The 16,558-nt window shown below is 47.1% G+C and overlaps 5 protein-coding genes and 1 long non-coding RNA gene across 10 annotated transcripts; 4 read left to right on the forward strand and 2 right to left on the reverse strand.

Annotated features, from left to right (window-relative positions):
- Positions 1-119: 119 nt before the first annotated feature.
- On the forward strand, positions 120-1,464 carry LOC136185591 (vesicle-associated membrane protein 4-like). Its single transcript, XM_065972760.1, has 8 exons — positions 120-167; positions 224-315; positions 361-404; positions 557-598; positions 654-754; positions 813-892; positions 954-1,005; positions 1,059-1,464. Exons 2-8 carry the CDS (start codon positions 274-276, stop codon positions 1,091-1,093), a joined length of 396 nt encoding a protein of 131 aa, XP_065828832.1. The 5' UTR covers positions 120-167; positions 224-273; the 3' UTR covers positions 1,094-1,464.
- Positions 1,273-4,283, reverse strand: LOC136185588 (complement component receptor 1-like protein). The gene is made up of 13 exons (XM_065972754.1): positions 4,137-4,283; positions 3,900-4,067; positions 3,632-3,835; positions 3,418-3,579; positions 3,179-3,367; positions 2,940-3,125; positions 2,687-2,887; positions 2,431-2,625; positions 2,176-2,370; positions 1,920-2,123; positions 1,710-1,868; positions 1,532-1,652; positions 1,273-1,480 (listed from the first exon to the last, which is right to left on the reverse strand). The coding sequence occupies exons 1-13, from the start codon at positions 4,183-4,185 to the stop codon at positions 1,408-1,410; spliced, it is 2,106 nt and encodes a 701-aa protein (XP_065828826.1). The 5' UTR covers positions 4,186-4,283; the 3' UTR covers positions 1,273-1,407.
- On the forward strand, positions 4,237-8,315 carry LOC136185589 (phytanoyl-CoA dioxygenase domain-containing protein 1-like). 5 transcript variants are annotated; one of them, XM_065972759.1, is made up of 17 exons: positions 4,237-4,459; positions 4,507-4,656; positions 4,708-4,783; positions 4,832-4,879; positions 4,931-4,986; positions 5,038-5,100; positions 5,154-5,175; positions 5,244-5,369; positions 5,417-5,530; positions 5,577-5,703; positions 5,755-6,612; positions 6,662-7,348; positions 7,405-7,542; positions 7,600-7,704; positions 7,752-7,946; positions 7,993-8,028; positions 8,070-8,315. In XM_065972759.1, the coding sequence occupies exons 1-11, from the start codon at positions 4,424-4,426 to the stop codon at positions 5,798-5,800; spliced, it is 864 nt and encodes a 287-aa protein (XP_065828831.1). In that variant the 5' UTR covers positions 4,237-4,423; the 3' UTR covers positions 5,801-6,612; positions 6,662-7,348; positions 7,405-7,542; positions 7,600-7,704; positions 7,752-7,946; positions 7,993-8,028; positions 8,070-8,315. The 5 variants fall into 5 exon arrangements, with proteins under 5 accessions (XP_065828831.1, XP_065828830.1, XP_065828827.1 ...); XM_065972758.1 differs by having other exon boundaries at positions 6,662-7,149; positions 7,247-7,348; positions 7,993-8,315; XM_065972755.1 differs by having other exon boundaries at positions 7,993-8,315.
- A 338-nt stretch (positions 8,316-8,653) lies between these two features.
- On the reverse strand, positions 8,654-9,562 carry LOC136185592 (uncharacterized). The gene is made up of 2 exons (XR_010669577.1): positions 8,928-9,562; positions 8,654-8,879 (listed from the first exon to the last, which is right to left on the reverse strand). It is a non-coding gene; the product is annotated as an uncharacterized lncRNA (long non-coding RNA).
- A 291-nt stretch (positions 9,563-9,853) lies between these two features.
- Positions 9,854-12,542, forward strand: LOC136186735 (sulfhydryl oxidase 2-like). The gene is made up of 11 exons (XM_065974195.1): positions 9,854-10,174; positions 10,316-10,416; positions 10,471-10,516; positions 10,563-10,662; positions 10,721-10,811; positions 10,864-10,923; positions 10,979-11,064; positions 11,123-11,266; positions 11,324-11,453; positions 11,569-11,688; positions 11,745-12,542. Exons 1-11 carry the CDS (start codon positions 9,943-9,945, stop codon positions 12,471-12,473), a joined length of 1,839 nt encoding a protein of 612 aa, XP_065830267.1. The 5' UTR covers positions 9,854-9,942; the 3' UTR covers positions 12,474-12,542.
- Positions 12,543-12,738: 196 nt separating this feature from the next.
- LOC136186576 (tyrosine-protein kinase ABL1-like) lies at positions 12,739-16,472 on the forward strand. Its single transcript, XM_065973966.1, has 7 exons — positions 12,739-12,935; positions 12,993-13,765; positions 13,966-14,228; positions 14,288-14,481; positions 14,536-14,688; positions 14,744-14,833; positions 14,920-16,472. The coding sequence occupies exons 1-7, from the start codon at positions 12,821-12,823 to the stop codon at positions 16,263-16,265; spliced, it is 2,934 nt and encodes a 977-aa protein (XP_065830038.1). The 5' UTR covers positions 12,739-12,820; the 3' UTR covers positions 16,266-16,472.
- Positions 16,473-16,558: the final 86 nt, after the last annotated feature.

A 16,558-nucleotide genomic window follows, 5' to 3' on the forward strand; every position in this document is an offset into this window, starting at 1 on the left:
CAGCGCTTCCTCGTCGACGGGATGCACGTATCTACGTAGACTACGCACTCTATTGAATTTTTTCGTGCAATTGTTCCGCGTTCTGAACAATCTATTAGTCACGGTTAGCGTACGTTAGAAGTGCAGTTCTTTTTCGCAAAAAAAACGTTTTCTGCTTCTCTTTCCCGGTACATCTCTACCTTCTTCGTCGTCAGCACCTCAAGTGGTTGTTTCTTCATTCAAGCATAAGCTCTTCTCGTTTCTTCATCTCGTTTTTCACGCTCCTCCGCGGGGATGCCACCGAAATTCAAGCGGCACGTCGACGCCGAAGAAAGAGTACGAAAAGATACAAGCGGAAAGCCGAACTAACGCAGCGTATAGGTCGAATTACTGAGTGGCGGATCGTCGTCGTCGGATGATGACGTGTAAGTTCCCTAGTAGTCAAACACAGATAAAGGCGGAGAAAGACTAGATTGCCTATGATCGAACAGGCTAAGAGACCTTTTAGAACGTAGAAAAAGTTGCAGAAGATAGCACACCAGCACTGCCGCATTTATTTTGTTTCTCTCCACTTCAGGACGTATATGCCAAGACAAGGAGGGAACAAGCAAGTGACAAAGTGAGTTTTTTTTTCTGACGGAACCTTTTCAGCCAAATAAAGTTCACTTGTTTAGAGTCCAAAAGCAACTGGACGACGTGGTTGGTGTCATGCACCAGAACATTCAAAAAATGGTTGCCCGGGGAGATAAACTGGAAGATTTACAAGACAGATCAGGCAATATAAGGGCTCCACGAACAAGGCGTTTCCTGATTTTTTATTTTGGGCTCTTCAGAGGATCTGGCCGATAGTGCGGCATCATTTCGAGCGCAAGCAAGACGGATACAACGGCAGATGTGGTGGCGCCGGTGCCGGGTAATAACGTTTAGTAGGTCAGTTGCTCCGTCTGTTATCTTTTGCTTTCGCTTTCCTGTAGTCTCGACTTATTTTAGCCGTGGTTGTTCTCGTAATATTAGGCATTATCATAAGTAAGTTTGGTCTCCAATCTAGTGAATACAGTACAAAGGTCACTTGTTTATAGTTCCCATTATTGTGAAGAGTATCAATAAGTCTTGAAATGGGGAATATGAGATACCATTGTGGTGTATACACTATTGCGAGACCAAGATTTTTGCTTGATGCTCATTTAGATGACACAGCAACCTAATTAAAAAATGAGCACCATATGACGGACGGGCATGAGGCTAGGTGGCGAGATACGGATATGTCTCAGTGTCGTCGTTCGAAAACGTCTGTCATGTCTCCAATAGATATAATTTGAGTTGTATACATTGTAACATCAAGCTGTAAACTATTTAGCATGCATCGCTTTCAGTCGCTCTGTTTCCAATAGACAGGAGCTATCTTCGAAGGCAATGGGAATCGAATCCTCAACATGATTCCTTTATCCTGTAGCGTGTTATGTATTTTCGAGTTTGTCTGGCTTCTGATCTTGATCTCTTTCTGTATTACAGGAACGTTGTCATTTGTCATCCTATTCTTATAAGATTATACCTGGTACGTGCACATCGGCTCCAGCCAAAACTTCCACATCTTGTATGATAATTCTCGTCATAGTAAGTCGTAACATATGTTGTGTATTGATAATAAGTTGAGTAACTTTCTTGGCAAGCACCTTAAAAAGAAAAGCTCTATTAGAATAGAACGTTAAAATTGGCTTTCAAAGACAAACCGTGGCAGCAATTTGCTATGTCAGTATCACTGCCTATGCAATAGCTTCCTCCGTTGCAAGGTAAAGGATTATTGCAGCTTCTTGTTCGAGTACGATGACCCTTTCCGCAAGACTTTGAACAGCTACTCCAGCTGCTCCAACTAGACCAGCTCCCATTAACTAAATAAATGATCAAGTTTGCAAGAAAATGTCTTATTGCTTCCTTGTCACCTTTTTTGCATTGAGGCTCTTTTCCAGTCCAGGAGGCTTCTTTCGAAGAAGAACTTGGAAGGACGCACGTTCTCGTCTGGCTGCCAACTAAGGCAGATGAACTACAGCCACTGCACCAGTAAGTAGCCACAGAATTCGCTTTTGTTGAAGAAGCACTTAATTTCAGAGGAAATGTTGGATAGTGAAGGTTCGGACAGTAAGTCACTATAACGAGAAGTAATAAACGCTTGAGAATAGACAGGATAGCAACTCATACGTGAGCACTTTGGAGATATTTGTGGATACCACTTTCCATCTTCCGAGCACGTGTATTCGGCAGCCCCAGTGTAGCGGTATCCTCTGGCGCAGTCATATCGCAGTCGCGCTCCGCAGCGAGAGTAGTGTATCTGATGGTCGCTCACGTACGCAATGTAGCCATTTGCTGGGGCGATTGGTCGCCTGCAGTATTGCACTGAAACAGAATGACGAGAGATTGATACCCTGCAGCCTGAAATACCTCTTCGCCTCTTACGTCTGCAATATGGCGCAGTTGAAGGGGTCCACTGCACAAACTTGTTGCTTTGGTGAACAGCGCACGTTTTTGTGTCCGGACCTTCTAGTTTGTAGCACTTGTTGCAGGTAAAGTTGACGGAAGAATTAGCTATTGCATTCGAGCTGTAGTTCACAGAACCGTTATTGAGGATTAACTTCATTGGACAGTGCATGGCTAGAAGCCCAAGAGAACGAACGATTAATTAACAGCAATAAACAAAGCCTAATAAACATACCTTTGCATTTAAGTGGATTGTTACTTCTCCATTTGCCATTTGTTTCGCAGGTGAACATATTGCTGCCTTCTTGTCTATAACCTGCATAGCAATTAAGCCGAACTTCTTCCAAGCATCCGTAAAATGATCTGTTTTGGTATTTGGGACGCAGAGGTACTAGGCCTGCATTAGGAACATTTGGAAAGCCTTCGCAAAACGCATCTTCAATAACAAACAATATAAGTATGCCTTTTAGATAATAATGTTTCCTCACAGGAGCAATGTGGCGTTTTGACGTCGAACTTTGCACTGCCATTGTGCACGACACACGTTCCGTTTAGCTTTCCGATAAGTCTGAAACAGGTACGACATTGAAACGATGCGGTGGTCCCAACCGAAAGAGTATTGTCACTGTATGTAATTACTCCTTGAGGTAATGTTCTCCTCAGACATTTCATTGCTAAAACAAGATGATTATAATTATAACCTGTGGTCTTCAATCATCTAATTTACGTTTGCATGAAGGATAGGTTGATGGTACCCAGTTGCCAAGTGGGTTGCATTGATAGAAGTGGCTGCCACTGTACTCATGGCCACTGTTGCAGGAATACTTCACAGTCGTTCCACATTCAGACAGATTTTTATTGCTTGACGATAAAATAAAACCGTCCTTTAACAGTGGCGGACGACTACAAGGTACCGCTGTATAAAACAAAGTCAGAGACTGTACGTGCCTTTGAAACAATACTTACGATTGCACTGTGATAGCTCTGTGTTGTTGCCTAGGCATTTTCTACCACCGTTGCAGGGCAGGGGATTGTTACAATATCTGATTCTCAAGCGTTTTCCTCTGGCGCACGTTGTATCAGAATCGCACTTGCCCCAACTGCTCCACTCAGACCAGCCGCCGTCACCTGCAATAACAACAGGTCAGATGTGAGATACATGAGCCTAAATTGATCCTACGTTTTAGGCAATAGGGCTCCTTTCCTGACCAATACGCCTTTTTGTGCGTATGATCGGGCAGCACGCATTTTCGCTGTCTACTTCCAATCAGCACAGACGGCATTCCGCAACTGGAGCAGCTGTAGTAGGCACTAGAATTGGCCTTTGTCGATGAGTACGTCACGGTGAGAGGAGACGACGGGTTGAGATCGGGGCAGTGAGTAACTAGGGTTTACAAACAGGTAAGCTCGGCTATAGAAAGATGAACGATGGCCGCCGGCCTACTGACCGGAACAATTGGGGTCCACTCCGGGAGTCCACTTTCCATTAGAACATCGGTATACTGTCGAACCAGAGTAGTGGTGTCCGTCATAGCATCCGTAAATCACTTGCGAGCCACTTGCATAAACAATTTTGCCGTTTGCGAGAGACTTTGGTCTACTGCAAGGAGTAGCGACTACACACAGAAACACAACCGTAAAGATATATATATATTAATTAAGGCTATTGAGAATTATCTCCGTACCAATGGTATAAGCAAAGGAGAGCAGGAGAACTGCAGAAAAGAACTTCATGGATGTATCGAACTCAATTCATTGGGCTAGGGCTGCTCAAAGGACACTTATAAAGTGTAAGTAAAAAACGGTGTGGTTTCTCCGTTTCTTGCGAGTGGTGAATGTCTCGTGACGTCGTGTTTCCACTTTGCGGAGGAGTTTTCCGTACTCTTCGGCTGTACGTACGTTGCCGCCTACACATGCAACGCATAAACAACGTGCGGCGTCGTGCGCCTAATCTACGCAGTGCGCACCAGACATGGCCGATGTTCTAACACGCGAACAAGTGGAAAAGGTGCTCCAGTTGCATTATTTTTTCGATTTTGTTCTACGAATTTTCAGTATCAACGCGACGGCTACTTGGTTCTACCCGATCTGTTCTCCGAAGTCGAATGCGATCGATTGAAGCGACGTTGTGCGGAGATTGTGGACGAAATGCGACTCGAAGATCATCCCAAGACGATATTCACGACAACGGACGACGAAAAGCACGTGAGGAAACACGAAAATAAGTGTAATAACCCCATTCGTATCATTCGCTAGGCTTCTGACGAGTATTTCATGACAAGTGCTGACAAGATTCGATTCTTTTTTGAAGAAGGCGCATTCGATGAAAATAGTAGGCGTAAAAATTTTTTGTCGTTTTTCACGCAATAAATGTTGCTAGGAAAATTGCGCGTCAGCAAGCACCTGGCATTGAACAAGATAGGCCACGGTGTGGACTGTTTGTATCACTATGATTTTCATCCACACTGCGTTTTTTCAGCTCTTCATCTTCTTGATCCTGCATTTAAAGAATTTACTTTTCAAGAGAAATTTAAGGTAGGTCACTTTGGTTGTACTTTTGAATGAGTGCAGTAATGTTACGAAAAGAGCATTGCTCGATCCATCTGTCTCAAAAAGCCGGCTGTTTGTCAAAGCATGTACATTTTTAAGGTGACGTCAAAACAACGGTTTCGATACAGTTTTTTATTAAACAATCGGTTTAGCAACCAAACATTGGCGGAGAGGGTAAAATAAATAAATAAATATGTATGGTACGTTTTTGCTGACGTTTACATGGTGGTGGACGCATTTAGTGAATACCCACCAAGACTCCACGTTTCTTTATACGGAGCCTATGAACATCGTTGGCTTTTGGATTGCACTGGAAGATGCAACGCTAGAGAATGGGTGTCTTCATTTTATGCCTGGTTCACATAGAGGTACGCCTTGCTTGTATAGATTTTTGCAAGTATATCTAATCCGGCAGAGGGAATCACCAAGAGATTTGTTCGAAATCCTGAAGGCAACCCAAGCATGATTTTCAAAGGGTCCATGGCTGACATTGCCGCGGACAAATTTGTAGCCACTCCTGTGAAGAAAGGTGGATGCATTGTGGATGGACTATGCCTGTAATTAGTCTGTTTCAGGTTCGCTTGTGGTGATTCACGGCGAAGTTGTGCACAGGAGTGAAGCGAATAGGAGTGAAAATTCTCGAAACATCTACACTTTTCACGTAATTGAAACGGATGGCTCGACGTACAGCAAGGAAAACTGGTGAGCCCTGCTTGCATAATTATCGGTTTGAGAGCCGTCTGCTGCGCATAGGCTTCAACCTACAGAGCAGATGCCCGCGTTTCCGCTTCTGTACTAGTGTTTTGTGTAAGCAGTACGTAGGCTCTCTCGCTGAGCCACACTTACGTAGACGTTTTCTGTGTTCTTGGAATATGGACACCTAATTAACGCCTGTATACCAATAGTCAGCTGCGATACTGTGAGCAGCGAATACAGCGTGTCGTTTCATAGATACTTGCCCGATAATACGTTTGTGTGATGTTTTATTGCGCTGACAGACAAGAGAGCGAGTTTCTATAGACCGCCACGGCATGCAATACCGTAGGACTATAAAACGTTCAGCAGCAGCTGCAGCAGCTCATCGTTCAGTGTTTTTCATGGGGCATGAACACCATAGCAGACGAGACTGAAGTGAAGAATTTTGCCTATCCAGCTGCTTTCACCTCCGCTTTCACATCCGCTTGACGTTCGCAATTTCAGAAAAACGTCGTTGTTTGTAGTTTCCATTTGAACTTGACCGTCGTAGTCGCGAAAGGAGAATTGACATGCTGGGGCGTGCAGATACGGGTCGCTGAATGAAATTTTGAGTTGGTTCGAGATTGTCACTGTAGCCGAATCTGCGTTGAAATTGGCGTTTCCCGCGAAAGACGTGCTAGTGACGGGATACAAAGCAGGAGCAGAAGGCATACCGACGAACTTGGCAGTCAACACGGATATGCCAAATTGTTGCGTACCGTGGGCAGCAGGACTTATCACGATAGTGTCGACCTGAATAGCGTGGACAGCAACGGTGCAAAAAACTGCACTGAAGACGAGCCAGAGAGAATTCATGTCCTTGGGTTGTTGAGGTCGTTTCGAGGAGGAGAAAGATTCAAAGACTTGTGAACAACAGTGAGTGAATGCATCTCGTTTTATGCAGTACTCTTGTTCATATATTTAGAATGCTCTTCTTGGGTTTCTCACCAAAGCAGACTGAAGTAATAAACTTGGGTCCGGCGAGATGACGGAGGTCCGACTGAAGCAATAAAATCGGGTCCGGTAAGATGACAGGCTTTGTTCGTCGTTCTAAGTAGACTGAAGGCAAGTTTCTGCTCCGAATTTATTTGGAACCGAGTTTTGCAGTTGATCATCTCGATTGTGTGTAAATAACTGCAGTAGGCCGTTTGGATTCGTGGGAAGATCCTGCAGAAGTGGACCGCACCCTGTCTAAGCTCGCAGTCTAGAATGCATCTTATCTAACGGGAACTGTTCAGAAATAGTAACGGCTATTTAGAGTAGGATCCGTCACAACAAGCTGCTGAGGATGCGGTCAGGGACTCGAGAGCATCTTCTACCAGATACATGTATGTATTTTTGTCTAAAACAAAGGAAAGTGCAATTTTGGACTGATGACAACACGCAGCGGCGCTCAAACTTACTCTGAGAGCGGTACCAGCAAAAAAAAAAACAGTGTTGCTTATATAATTTTGTTTGACAGTCAATTAGAGGCGCCTTCAGTTTCAGAATGATTAATTTAGTTTCTTAGGCAACTTCATACCTACCATAGCTTCGCTCTGACACTCGGAAAGCGGGAGCATAGGACGAAAAATGCTTACAGGGTGCTGGAAAGCAGCACGATTTGATTCAGGTTATTTTAAGCACAGATCACTTTAAAGATTAACCGGTTTATGTCTTTTTGTGTAGAGAGGAGCCTGCTTTTATTGTGCATGAATATTCTCGTACGTGGCTAAGGAGGAGGAGAGAAAACGGGAGTCGTTGCCTCTGACCTTTCGAGTATCGTGCAAGTGCGCGGGACGCACGGGGAGAAGGATACCGTTTCAGGTGCGCTGAATGCAATACAGGGACGACCACTTCTGATAGTGTACTGTATGTGCATAGGTATTAGGTGCTCGACTTGGGTCTCTCATTTCAAGCAGATTTGGTCTGAAACCCGATCTGAGACGGCCTTGTCTTGAGGCAGGATTTGGATTGGCTGAAATAAAGGTACAGTATAGTGTATCCAGAAAGACATTGACTTCCATCTTTTTAAGGCTGGAAGCATTGTCTTGGATCCGATGTGGGGAATCGAAGCAGCCACGGAGTGGAAAGTACGGGGGGAAACGTGGACAAGGGGGAACAGTCGAGCATTCTACACAATTGGAGTAGGTCTCAGCTGGAGATTGCATCCTCCAACGTTCAGTTTGCTGGTACGAGCAATGTTCATCTTCTTCAAACTGATGCTACAGGTTCGTTTATTTCCTCAAATAATTCTGTCAATAGTTTTGGACTTAGAGAACTCTCTCCAGCCTTTGCACAAGAGTTATGCAGGTGAAAATAAGTGGCGCATGGCTTGTCTATGGAATTCTTAGGATAATGAGTTTGGATGGACGAGTCGTTCTGCTCAGTTCTTTGGAAGAGAATACAGACACTTTTATCGTGCACGATATTCATCAGATAAGCTTGGGCGACCTACAAGGCGTCAAGCGGTTGCTGTGGTAGCGAAAGTGTAACACAGTTACACTGCATTCGTTTTGTGAAATTCTCTATTTGCGAATTTACACGCTTTTTCTAGCGCACGGTAGGCTCTCGAACAGCGAACTAAAAATTTTCCCGTGCACGGCTCTTTTGTCTAAATACGACTCGGATAGAGTCTCCGAGACCATCGAACCTCCGTCTCCTCCATTTTGGATCACGGGACCGGCGCTGCAACTCCTGCTTTTGCTATTTCGTCTTCGTTTAGGCCCTCACCGAGCTCTGTTGCGTTCGCGAAGCCTCCTTTAGGTCCAAAAACGAAATCGCGGTCTTCGATTCCGGCTCTGAGCGCATTTCTTAGGCGAATCGCGCGAAAATCGCTTGCCTCTCCTCGCTTGATCAATCCGATTAGAAAAACGTCCGTTGGATCGCAGGCTAAGCGAGAAATAAATCCTGTCTCCAAATACGCGACGGCCAAACGTTCGAGTCATGATTTTTTTATTTCCACGCACACGCACACAGCGATTTCACAGCACACTCATGCAAAAAATAATTTAATACTGTATCTTTCGATCGTTCAGTCTTCGTCGTGGATCTCTCGCTTTTCTTCGTGCTCGTCGTCGATCTGTCCATTCTTCCTTCTGTCTTCGCGGTCTTCGTTATCCAGCGCGCGCGCGACCTAAAAAATCCTCCTGGTTTCCATGCACCTAAAAAAAAAAGAAAATTAGTCTCTGCCAAATAATCGTTGTACGTACCTTTTTGTTGCGTCCGTATTAGCGTTATCCAGGCTACACCGCGTGGAGGTTCGGACGCTTCGTAGCCCAGGGAAGTCTTCGCAAAGCGATGACTCCCTTCCAAAAAGTTTCGGGCGAGTTGCGACTTCCTCGGCCCCCCCAATCAGTATCCGCCTGGACGAGTAGTCGGTCCCTAATACCGAGTCCCCCGGCGCGACGATACCTGACCACATTGGTAAGCACAAGGCTAAGAACCAGGGCTTCTGGGTTGGAGAACGGCCGACCACTGTTTGTAGAGGCCGACAAGAAAGACAGTGCAATGCCGAAATGACTTCACCTGAGCCGGATCATCCTCGGTCTAATCGTGCTATCGGGTGAGACAAGTGCCGGCAACCAGGCCATAAATGAACACCCCCTCCAAGCCGTAACCGCTCGAGCCTAGCGCGGTTCGTGCTTGTTAGCAACAATAAGACCTAAGCGATCGTTTCGCCCAGTGCGCGCACCGAGGCCGAAGCCCCCCTTCGCCCTGCCTACGGGCTCCGGCACGGTAAAAACCGTGGGCCGCGCTGATCCGCCAATCCAGACTTGCCTTTTGCCTTCCCCCGAGCCGGTCCGTTCAAGGACGAGACGCAGCGAACCGCGAAACATCCACCCTCAGCCGCAACTGAAGGAAATCGATTGTGCGCTTCGCTTTTGAACAGCGTAGCCCCACCCAGCGCTCTCATTGGTCCGTTGGAGTCACGTGAGGCTCATCCAGCGCGCTGATTTGTTCCACCGAATAGGCGTGAATTTGTAAACCGGTTTTGAATACCGGTTTGACTAATGATTACTCAGCAATTTATTTTTGGTAACGAAATGATGCAAGATTTCACGCGCTGCACTCAAGATGGAGGAAATGCCTCGTGGCTGCCTTTCTTCTTTTCTTCGCGATTGCGGAACACATGCGAGGTACTGTACTTTCGAAGGCCCACAAAATGCCGCTGAAACGATTTATACGGGACGCAGAAACTCGCCTTCCCGTATAAACCCGTTATTTATGCTTAGATCGACTTTCCTAGTCCTCAGCGTGATCCTCGACGTCTCCACGGGATCGTGGAACTGCGATTTATACTCGGAAGGCGACAATCTTGTCTGCGCGAAAAAGGGAACCCTTACCGAGACGATTCGTCGCAATCAGTGGACGTGGCTGGTCGAATTCTATTCGAGCTGGTGTGGCCATTGCCAGTATTTTGCACCAACGTGGAAAAAATTCGCTCATTCGTTAGAAAGTCAGTCAGGGTAGATAGATCACCACGGATCGCCTGTTTTCTCTAACGGAATTAAATATAAATTGTATAGGGTTCTGTAGAATTTTTAATTTTGTAACTGTTTACTGTCTGTTGCTATGCTATACTATTGCGTTATTCTAGATTGGTCTCCTGTCGTTCGAATAGCAGTCATTGATTGCCCGTCAAATGGGAATCTAGACGTATGTCGGAAATTTGATATCGGCGGCTATCCAACGGTCAAGGTAAGTAAAAATCCAACGAGATTTTAGAGGAATTCTTCTCAGCGTTTTTCTTAGTTGTTTCACGCTGGTTCTAATGACAATGATGTAGGCGAAGTTGTTGGTAAGAGGAAAGGGGGGCTATAGCTTAGATAAGATAACTTTGCTAGACGCCAGAGAAGTCTCCTCTTTGCGTCACACAGTAATCAGGCTAATTGAATCTTCAAGTCGAAAGCCGAGTAGTTGGCCAGCAATGGAGCCTGTTCAAAGGCAAGAGTTTTGTTTAGCTGAATATCTTTATTTTGTCATTTTTTTGCTGTTTATCTAGTTATGAGAGTCTTCAGGATTTGCTGAAAAAGGAGAGGAAAAAGAATGTAGCAATCGTTTTTGAAGCAAGCGACTCGTTTCTTGGTAGAGAGGTCAGTTTTAGAAAGAGCAGAAACTCAGTAAGGAAGTGGTATGTCTATATAGCTAATGTTGGAGATGATCAGCCAACCTTATATGCTAGTTTTGAGAGTAACAAAAGACCAGGTAGCAGTGATAGCTGTATTATTTTCAGATTATGCAATTTCACATTTTTTATTAGAGCGATCTGTGTTCCAAGTTGAACGTGAACAGATTTCCGACGTTGCTGACGTACACAGCTACCAAACGAGTGCCAGAAATCGTTAAGTAAAGCTAGTACACGTACAGAATATTCAAAACGTTTTAGAACGTATTTTCTGCCTAGATGTCAGTCCAAGGACGCTGCCGGATTCAAAGAAGCGTTACACCGATGGATCGGAGGTGTGCCTGAGGTTGGAGAGGCAGAACAATCGAATTTGAAAGATGAAAAAAGTCGAAGTGTTCAAGCGGAGTTTGATTATCACTCCAAGTGAGATTGGCTAATTATATGTCAAACCAAGTTGCACGTTTATTTCTTCTGTATCAGATTAACAACGGTTTACGCTGAAGACTTAGTGGGAGCTCTGAGCTACGCATTTCGTCACGAGGTCCTCCTTCAGAGGCTCGTCGGACGACGACTCAAAGTTCTCACTTCATTTGTGAATGCTGTCGATCAGGTACATCCAAGTAACATCACGGGCGCATATTAGCATTAATAATTTCGTTTACTCTTTATCCTTTGTAGTGTTAGCAATGCGTTTTTTTTTCCTTCATTGTATTTGTTTCTTCTAGTGCTTGCCTTTACCAGGAAATACGAAAAGGATTATCGCTCAAATCAACTCCAGACTCTCTCTCGCTCTCAAAAGCGGCAATCTAGAAGCCAGCTCGTGGAATCGCATGATAAACAAACAGGTAAAGTTAGACAGCGATTAGAAGAAGGCTTATAAGCTAGCTTCGAATTTCTTCAGAGATTATCAAATAGCTTGCCTGATCCGGTGCAGTGGCACGGCTGCAAGGGAAAAGAGCCGCATCTGCGTGGATACCCGTGCAGTTTATGGACGCTCATGCATACCATGGTGACGAACTGTGCCAAGAAATTCGTGCACGATTGCCCGGCGACTCGTTCGCTTGCATCGAGCGGTCAGCGTCTCATCGTCGGTCGCGAAGAGATCGGCGCCTATCGTCTTTTGCTGATCGCGCGAGATTTTATAGGGGAATTTTTCAGTTGCGTCGAATGCCGGAATCACTTCCTCGAAATGGCTCGCGACTTGGACGAGACGAAAATGACGGCGCGCGACGCCGTGTTGTGGCTGTGGCGCGCTCACAACAGGGTGAACGATCGACTGAAGAACGATCCTCTCCTGCCAAAAATTCAGTTTCCGTCGACAGAGGATTGTTCTCAATGTTGCCTTGCATCCGACACGAACTTGGAGTGCTCGAAATGGGATGAAGATCGCGTGCTGTGTTTTCTACTGGACACGTATCAATTGAAGTCGATTCGAGTGGGCGCCGAGACGAATTCCGTGGGGAGTCAAAGCACTGCGCGTGTACCGTCGCTTCCTCACGAGCTCGACTCGAGTTGGACGTTCTGCAGGATTTTCTACTTCGGAATTTTTCTAGGACTTGTTCTTTTATTTCGGAAGCTGCCTAAATCGAGGCGATGTAGGAGGAGAAAAACGAAGGATGCTCTGGTATAGTTCGGTAAAGAGTTTTTCTACGCGCATGTTCCATCGAAATTATTCTATTAAATCAATCATTTCTTGAAACCCTTTTATCAGGACGGTTACTTTAATTAATCAATCGACTGATGCACACATCTTTTTATATAGGAACAAGCTCTGTTTCAATTGACTACTCAGTGGTTGGTTATCCTGTGACCAGTATTACCTAACACCTTCATTCCGGAGGACACTTTTGTTGAAAGCACTGACGTCATCGGCGTTGAACATCCGGGCAGCGTGAGACAGCCACCCACATAAAAAGAGCATTTCTATGCGCTCTCTGCCGAACAAAGCATTCTGGAATTAAAAAACCGACTCGCCGCATGGGCCAAGAACAAGGCAAACCGGACGCGACCCGAGGCGGCTCGGTGAGCACGCTCCGCAATCCATTCCGCAAGAAAGACACTCACCAGACGGCATCGCAACCGCCAAGCGACGGTAAAAAACCCCATCGCGACGACAGAAAAACCTCGCACGCATAACGAAATATCGCAGAACTATGGAACCGTCCCCTACCGGAACATCCCCCGAACGAGGCCCCATATCGCTGGGATTCGCGCGAAGACCTAGTGGAGACGAGAGCCGCCGCAACGCCGCCGACGCCGACAGTCGAAGAATCGCCGCCGTTGTCCGACGCCCAAATGGTCATAGCGATTCACGACTTCAACGCGTCGGGACCCGAACAGCTCAGCCTACGCAAAGGCGACGAACTGCGCGTCGATACGTACAGCGAAGATCGCGAGTGGTGCCAGGCGACGAATCGACGCGGCGAAACGGGTTGGGTGCCGGGAAACTACGTTCGCTCGCTCGACAGTCTCGAGAAGCATTCGTGGTATCACGGGCCCATATCGCGCAACGAGGCCGAGTACTTGCTCTCGAGCGGCATCAACGGGAGTTTTCTCGTGCGCGAAAGCGAGAGCAATCCCGGTCAGCATTCGGTGTCGTTGCGCTACGAGGGTCGCGTCTTTCACTATCGAATTCATTCGGCGAACGGGTTGAAGTACATCAGCTCGGAGAATTGTTTTCAGACGTTGCCCGAGCTCGTGCATCATCACTCGTCGTCCGCCGACGGGCTCATTACGACGTTGCGCTATCCCGTTCGAAAGCCCAACGCGCCCGTGTTCGGCGTGTCGCATCAGGGCGATCGGTGGGAGATCAATAAGACCGATATCGAGATGCAGGATCGGTTGGGGTCCGGGCAGTACGGCGAGGTCTATCGGGGTCGATGGAAGTCGTGCAATAAAGTCGTCGCCGTTAAGACGTTCCGGGTAAGGTTTCAGTTTGGGTTTTAGTTTGTGTGAGAGTTCCTTGACAAATGGGTCAGGAAATTGGTTTGATAAGGAAGTAGTGCATATATATCTCTATGGACTGCTGTAACACGGGGAGTGTATTAGCTATGTCGATTGTTTTAATAGATACTCTAGGCACTTTAGAACCAATGCCGTATTTTTTATGATTTTTTTTTCAGGAGGACACTATGGACGCGGCGGACTTTCTCAAAGAGGCGGCAATCATGAAGAAGATCCGACACAAAAATCTTGTTCAACTGCTCGGAGTTTGCACACTCGAGCCGCCTTTTTTCATCATCACCGAGTTCATGCCGCACGGCAATCTGCTGGACTACTTGCGCAGTACAAACGGTCGCGAACTGGACGAAGTCGCCCTGATGCACGTTGCCACGCAAGTTGCGTCAGCTATGTCGTATCTTGAAGAAAAGAGTTATATACACAGGCGAGTAAATATGCCGAGTCAATGATTCTGCTATCTTGACGACGCCTTTTTATAATTAGAGATCTTGCAGCTCGCAATTGTCTAGTCGGGGAAAATAATCTGGTGAAAGTAGCTGACTTTGGGCTTTCGAGACTTTTGAAGGCCGAAGGAGAGCAGATCTACACGGCCAGTCAGGGAGCCAAGTTTCCCATCAAGTGGACTGCTCCAGAGGCTCTTGCCTATAACAAATTTTCTACTCGATCGGACGTCTGGTGTAAGAGCGTAGAAAACGGAAGTCTCGGCAGCGTTCTCATTGTTTGTCTTTCAGCATTTGGAGTTCTGCTCTGGGAAATTGCTACCTATGGTATGACGCCCTATCCCGGAATGGACTTGGTTTCCGTCTACCCAAGTCTTGAAGCCGGCGAACGCATGGACTGTCCTGAAGGCTGTCCTGAAGAGGTGTATGCTCTCATGAAGTCGTGTACGTGTGATCATAACCAAAACCGAACGATTCTTCTACATTGTCTACTTCGTAGGCTGGGATTGGGAGGCTCAGAATAGACCCACGTTTGTTGAGATTCATCGCGGATTGAATTCCATGTTCACAGACTCGAGCGTGAGTCAAGGTAAAGAAAGAGCAATATCCTTGATAGGATAAAGGATAGGAAACGTATAATGATTACACACGCCTCACCTCACTTTGTCTTTATAGCTGTCACGAAAGCCTTAAAGACTGGGCCTCGCAGTCGTTCAGCGACGCCAAGTCCGCCGCCGCCGCCGGGCCGACCAACATCGTCAAGCGGCACCAACACGAGACAGCGAAAGAAGCAACCTCCGCCGACTTCAGATCGATCATCCACCTCGGATCGATCATCAATCGCAATCAAAGCGTTTATTGTATCAGGCATCACCGACGAGGTGCTCTCAAGAGCGGCAGACAGAAAAACGGCAGACACGCTGCCAGCATCGCTACCGTCAAGCCGTTCAACGCCTCCCGTTCCCCACCGTAAGCAGTCGTCGTCGTCGTCGTCGCGACCGTCTTCTGGCGTTCAGTCGCACGGCACGGCTCCGTTGCCGCCCGTACCGCCGCCGACCGACTACAACCACGACGATCCAACGTCGCCGTCACTGAAACCTCCCGCCCTACCGTCGACGCGAAACAAACCTCGTCTTACCGATCACTCGTTGCCGCCGCCTACGCCGCCGCTGTCAACCAAACCGACCCTTAATAACCGCTCCGTGTCCGTAGACAACCCAATGCCTCCACCACACAGTCACGCTCAAGCTAACAAGACGCCGCGACGAGTCAATACGATCGTCGGTTCATCCAACGGTGCAGGAGCGACTTCAGGTCCGCCTCCCGTTCCGCCGATGGCCAGCAAGCCCTCCCTACCCACCAAAGCGAAACCGATACCGCCTTCGCCAAAGCAAACGTCGCCACCGCCGCCTCCAATTCCTGAAAGGCCGTCGGCGGCGGCGGCGTTGAAATCGTCGCCTGTCGTTTCGCCAAAGCCCGTCCCTCCGCCACCGGTTGCGAGCAAGCCAAGCATGACAAAGAAGCCCTCGTTGCCTCCGTCGCCGAAACCCGTTCTTCTCATGAAGCCGGCTCTGCCTTCGGGCAAACCGGCCTTGCCGTCGACTCCGAAACCGTTGCCGGCAACGAAAAAGCCGCCTCTTCCGCCCGGCATCAAACCGAAACCTTTACGGAGCACCGCGTCGTTCGATTTGTCGTCGTTGATTCCTCTGCGAGAGAGATTGGACGACAGCAGCCGAAGACTTTTAAGTCAGCAGCCGGGCGGTCGACTTCGATTGGGGTCGGTGAATTTTCAGGAGAAGTTCGACGGATTCGGCTCGATTGCTTCGTCTTTGATAGACGATCTCGACGACATAGACAGTTTGCCTGGCGACATGATTGTCACGTCAAAAAATATTCGGTCGAAACTGATGTTGTTTCGCAGTCTGAGCATGAGAGCTGGGGGTAATCCGTCAGCTGAAGAAATGGCAGAAATACGTCATTTGGTTGTCGAAATTACAAACTCTATAGATGCTTTGTTTTGATGAGGTCGGTGCGGGAAACCCAATCGCGTACAGTATTACTAAACGTATAGCATTTTTTTTGGATGTTTTTGATTGGGTTTTCCTTTTGTTCTATTTTGACCTTATTTCTTTCTTAGTTGTGGGAAGTTATATATTAGCAGGGATAAATGGGGCTTGCCTGAGAACGAGTGCTTTAAAAAAATTGTTGAGTTGTACAGGGATGCCTACCAGCTACAGGTGCAATGCAGAGTAAGAAAGGGGGGGAACTCAGGGAACTCACCGAGTTTTTCTGAAAGAATCCCGTACAACGGAGA

This window comes from Oscarella lobularis, chromosome 4 (assembly GCF_947507565.1).
Source record: "Oscarella lobularis chromosome 4, ooOscLobu1.1, whole genome shotgun sequence".
Classification (NCBI taxonomy): Eukaryota; Metazoa; Porifera; class Homoscleromorpha; order Homosclerophorida; family Oscarellidae; genus Oscarella; species Oscarella lobularis.

What these genes read in the sequence shown, in the direction of transcription:
- LOC136185588 (XM_065972754.1), bottom strand. Translation starts at nt 4,185, where the DNA reads ATGAAGTTCTTTTCTGCAGTTCTCCTGCTCTCCTTTGCTTATACCATT. An exon ending in AGAGCTATCACAGTGCAATC is followed by an intron (nt 3,368 to 3,417) that starts GTAAGTATTGTT and finishes TGTTTTATACAG; the next exon opens with CGGTACCTTGTAGTCGTCCG. An exon ending in AACCTATCCTTCATGCAAAC is followed by an intron (nt 3,126 to 3,178) that starts GTAAATTAGATG and finishes ATCTTGTTTTAG; the next exon opens with CAATGAAATGTCTGAGGAGA.
- LOC136185589 (XM_065972755.1), top strand. Translation starts at nt 4,424, where the DNA reads ATGGCCGATGTTCTAACACGCGAACAAGTGGAAAAG. An exon ending in CTTTTCAAGAGAAATTTAAG is followed by an intron (nt 4,987 to 5,037) that starts GTAGGTCACTTT and finishes TGTTACGAAAAG; the next exon opens with AGCATTGCTCGATCCATCTG. An exon ending in TATGCCTGGTTCACATAGAG is followed by an intron (nt 5,370 to 5,416) that starts GTACGCCTTGCT and finishes CTAATCCGGCAG; the next exon opens with AGGGAATCACCAAGAGATTT.
- LOC136185591 (XM_065972760.1), top strand. Translation starts at nt 274, where the DNA reads ATGCCACCGAAATTCAAGCGGCACGTCGACGCCGAAGAAAGA. An exon ending in TCGTCGTCGGATGATGACGT is followed by an intron (nt 405 to 556) that starts GTAAGTTCCCTA and finishes TCTCCACTTCAG; the next exon opens with GACGTATATGCCAAGACAAG. An exon ending in AGATTTACAAGACAGATCAG is followed by an intron (nt 755 to 812) that starts GCAATATAAGGG and finishes TGGGCTCTTCAG; the next exon opens with AGGATCTGGCCGATAGTGCG.
- LOC136186735 (XM_065974195.1), top strand. Translation starts at nt 9,943, where the DNA reads ATGCTTAGATCGACTTTCCTAGTCCTCAGCGTGATCCTCGACGTCTCC. An exon ending in TGATGTAGGCGAAGTTGTTG is followed by an intron (nt 10,517 to 10,562) that starts GTAAGAGGAAAG and finishes TAACTTTGCTAG; the next exon opens with ACGCCAGAGAAGTCTCCTCT. An exon ending in GCAATGGAGCCTGTTCAAAG is followed by an intron (nt 10,663 to 10,720) that starts GCAAGAGTTTTG and finishes CTGTTTATCTAG; the next exon opens with TTATGAGAGTCTTCAGGATT.
- LOC136186576 (XM_065973966.1), top strand. Translation starts at nt 12,821, where the DNA reads ATGGGCCAAGAACAAGGCAAACCGGACGCGACCCGAGGCGGCTCGGTG. An exon ending in TCGCCGTTAAGACGTTCCGG is followed by an intron (nt 13,766 to 13,965) that starts GTAAGGTTTCAG and finishes TTTTTTTTTCAG; the next exon opens with GAGGACACTATGGACGCGGC. An exon ending in TACTCGATCGGACGTCTGGT is followed by an intron (nt 14,482 to 14,535) that starts GTAAGAGCGTAG and finishes TTTGTCTTTCAG; the next exon opens with CATTTGGAGTTCTGCTCTGG.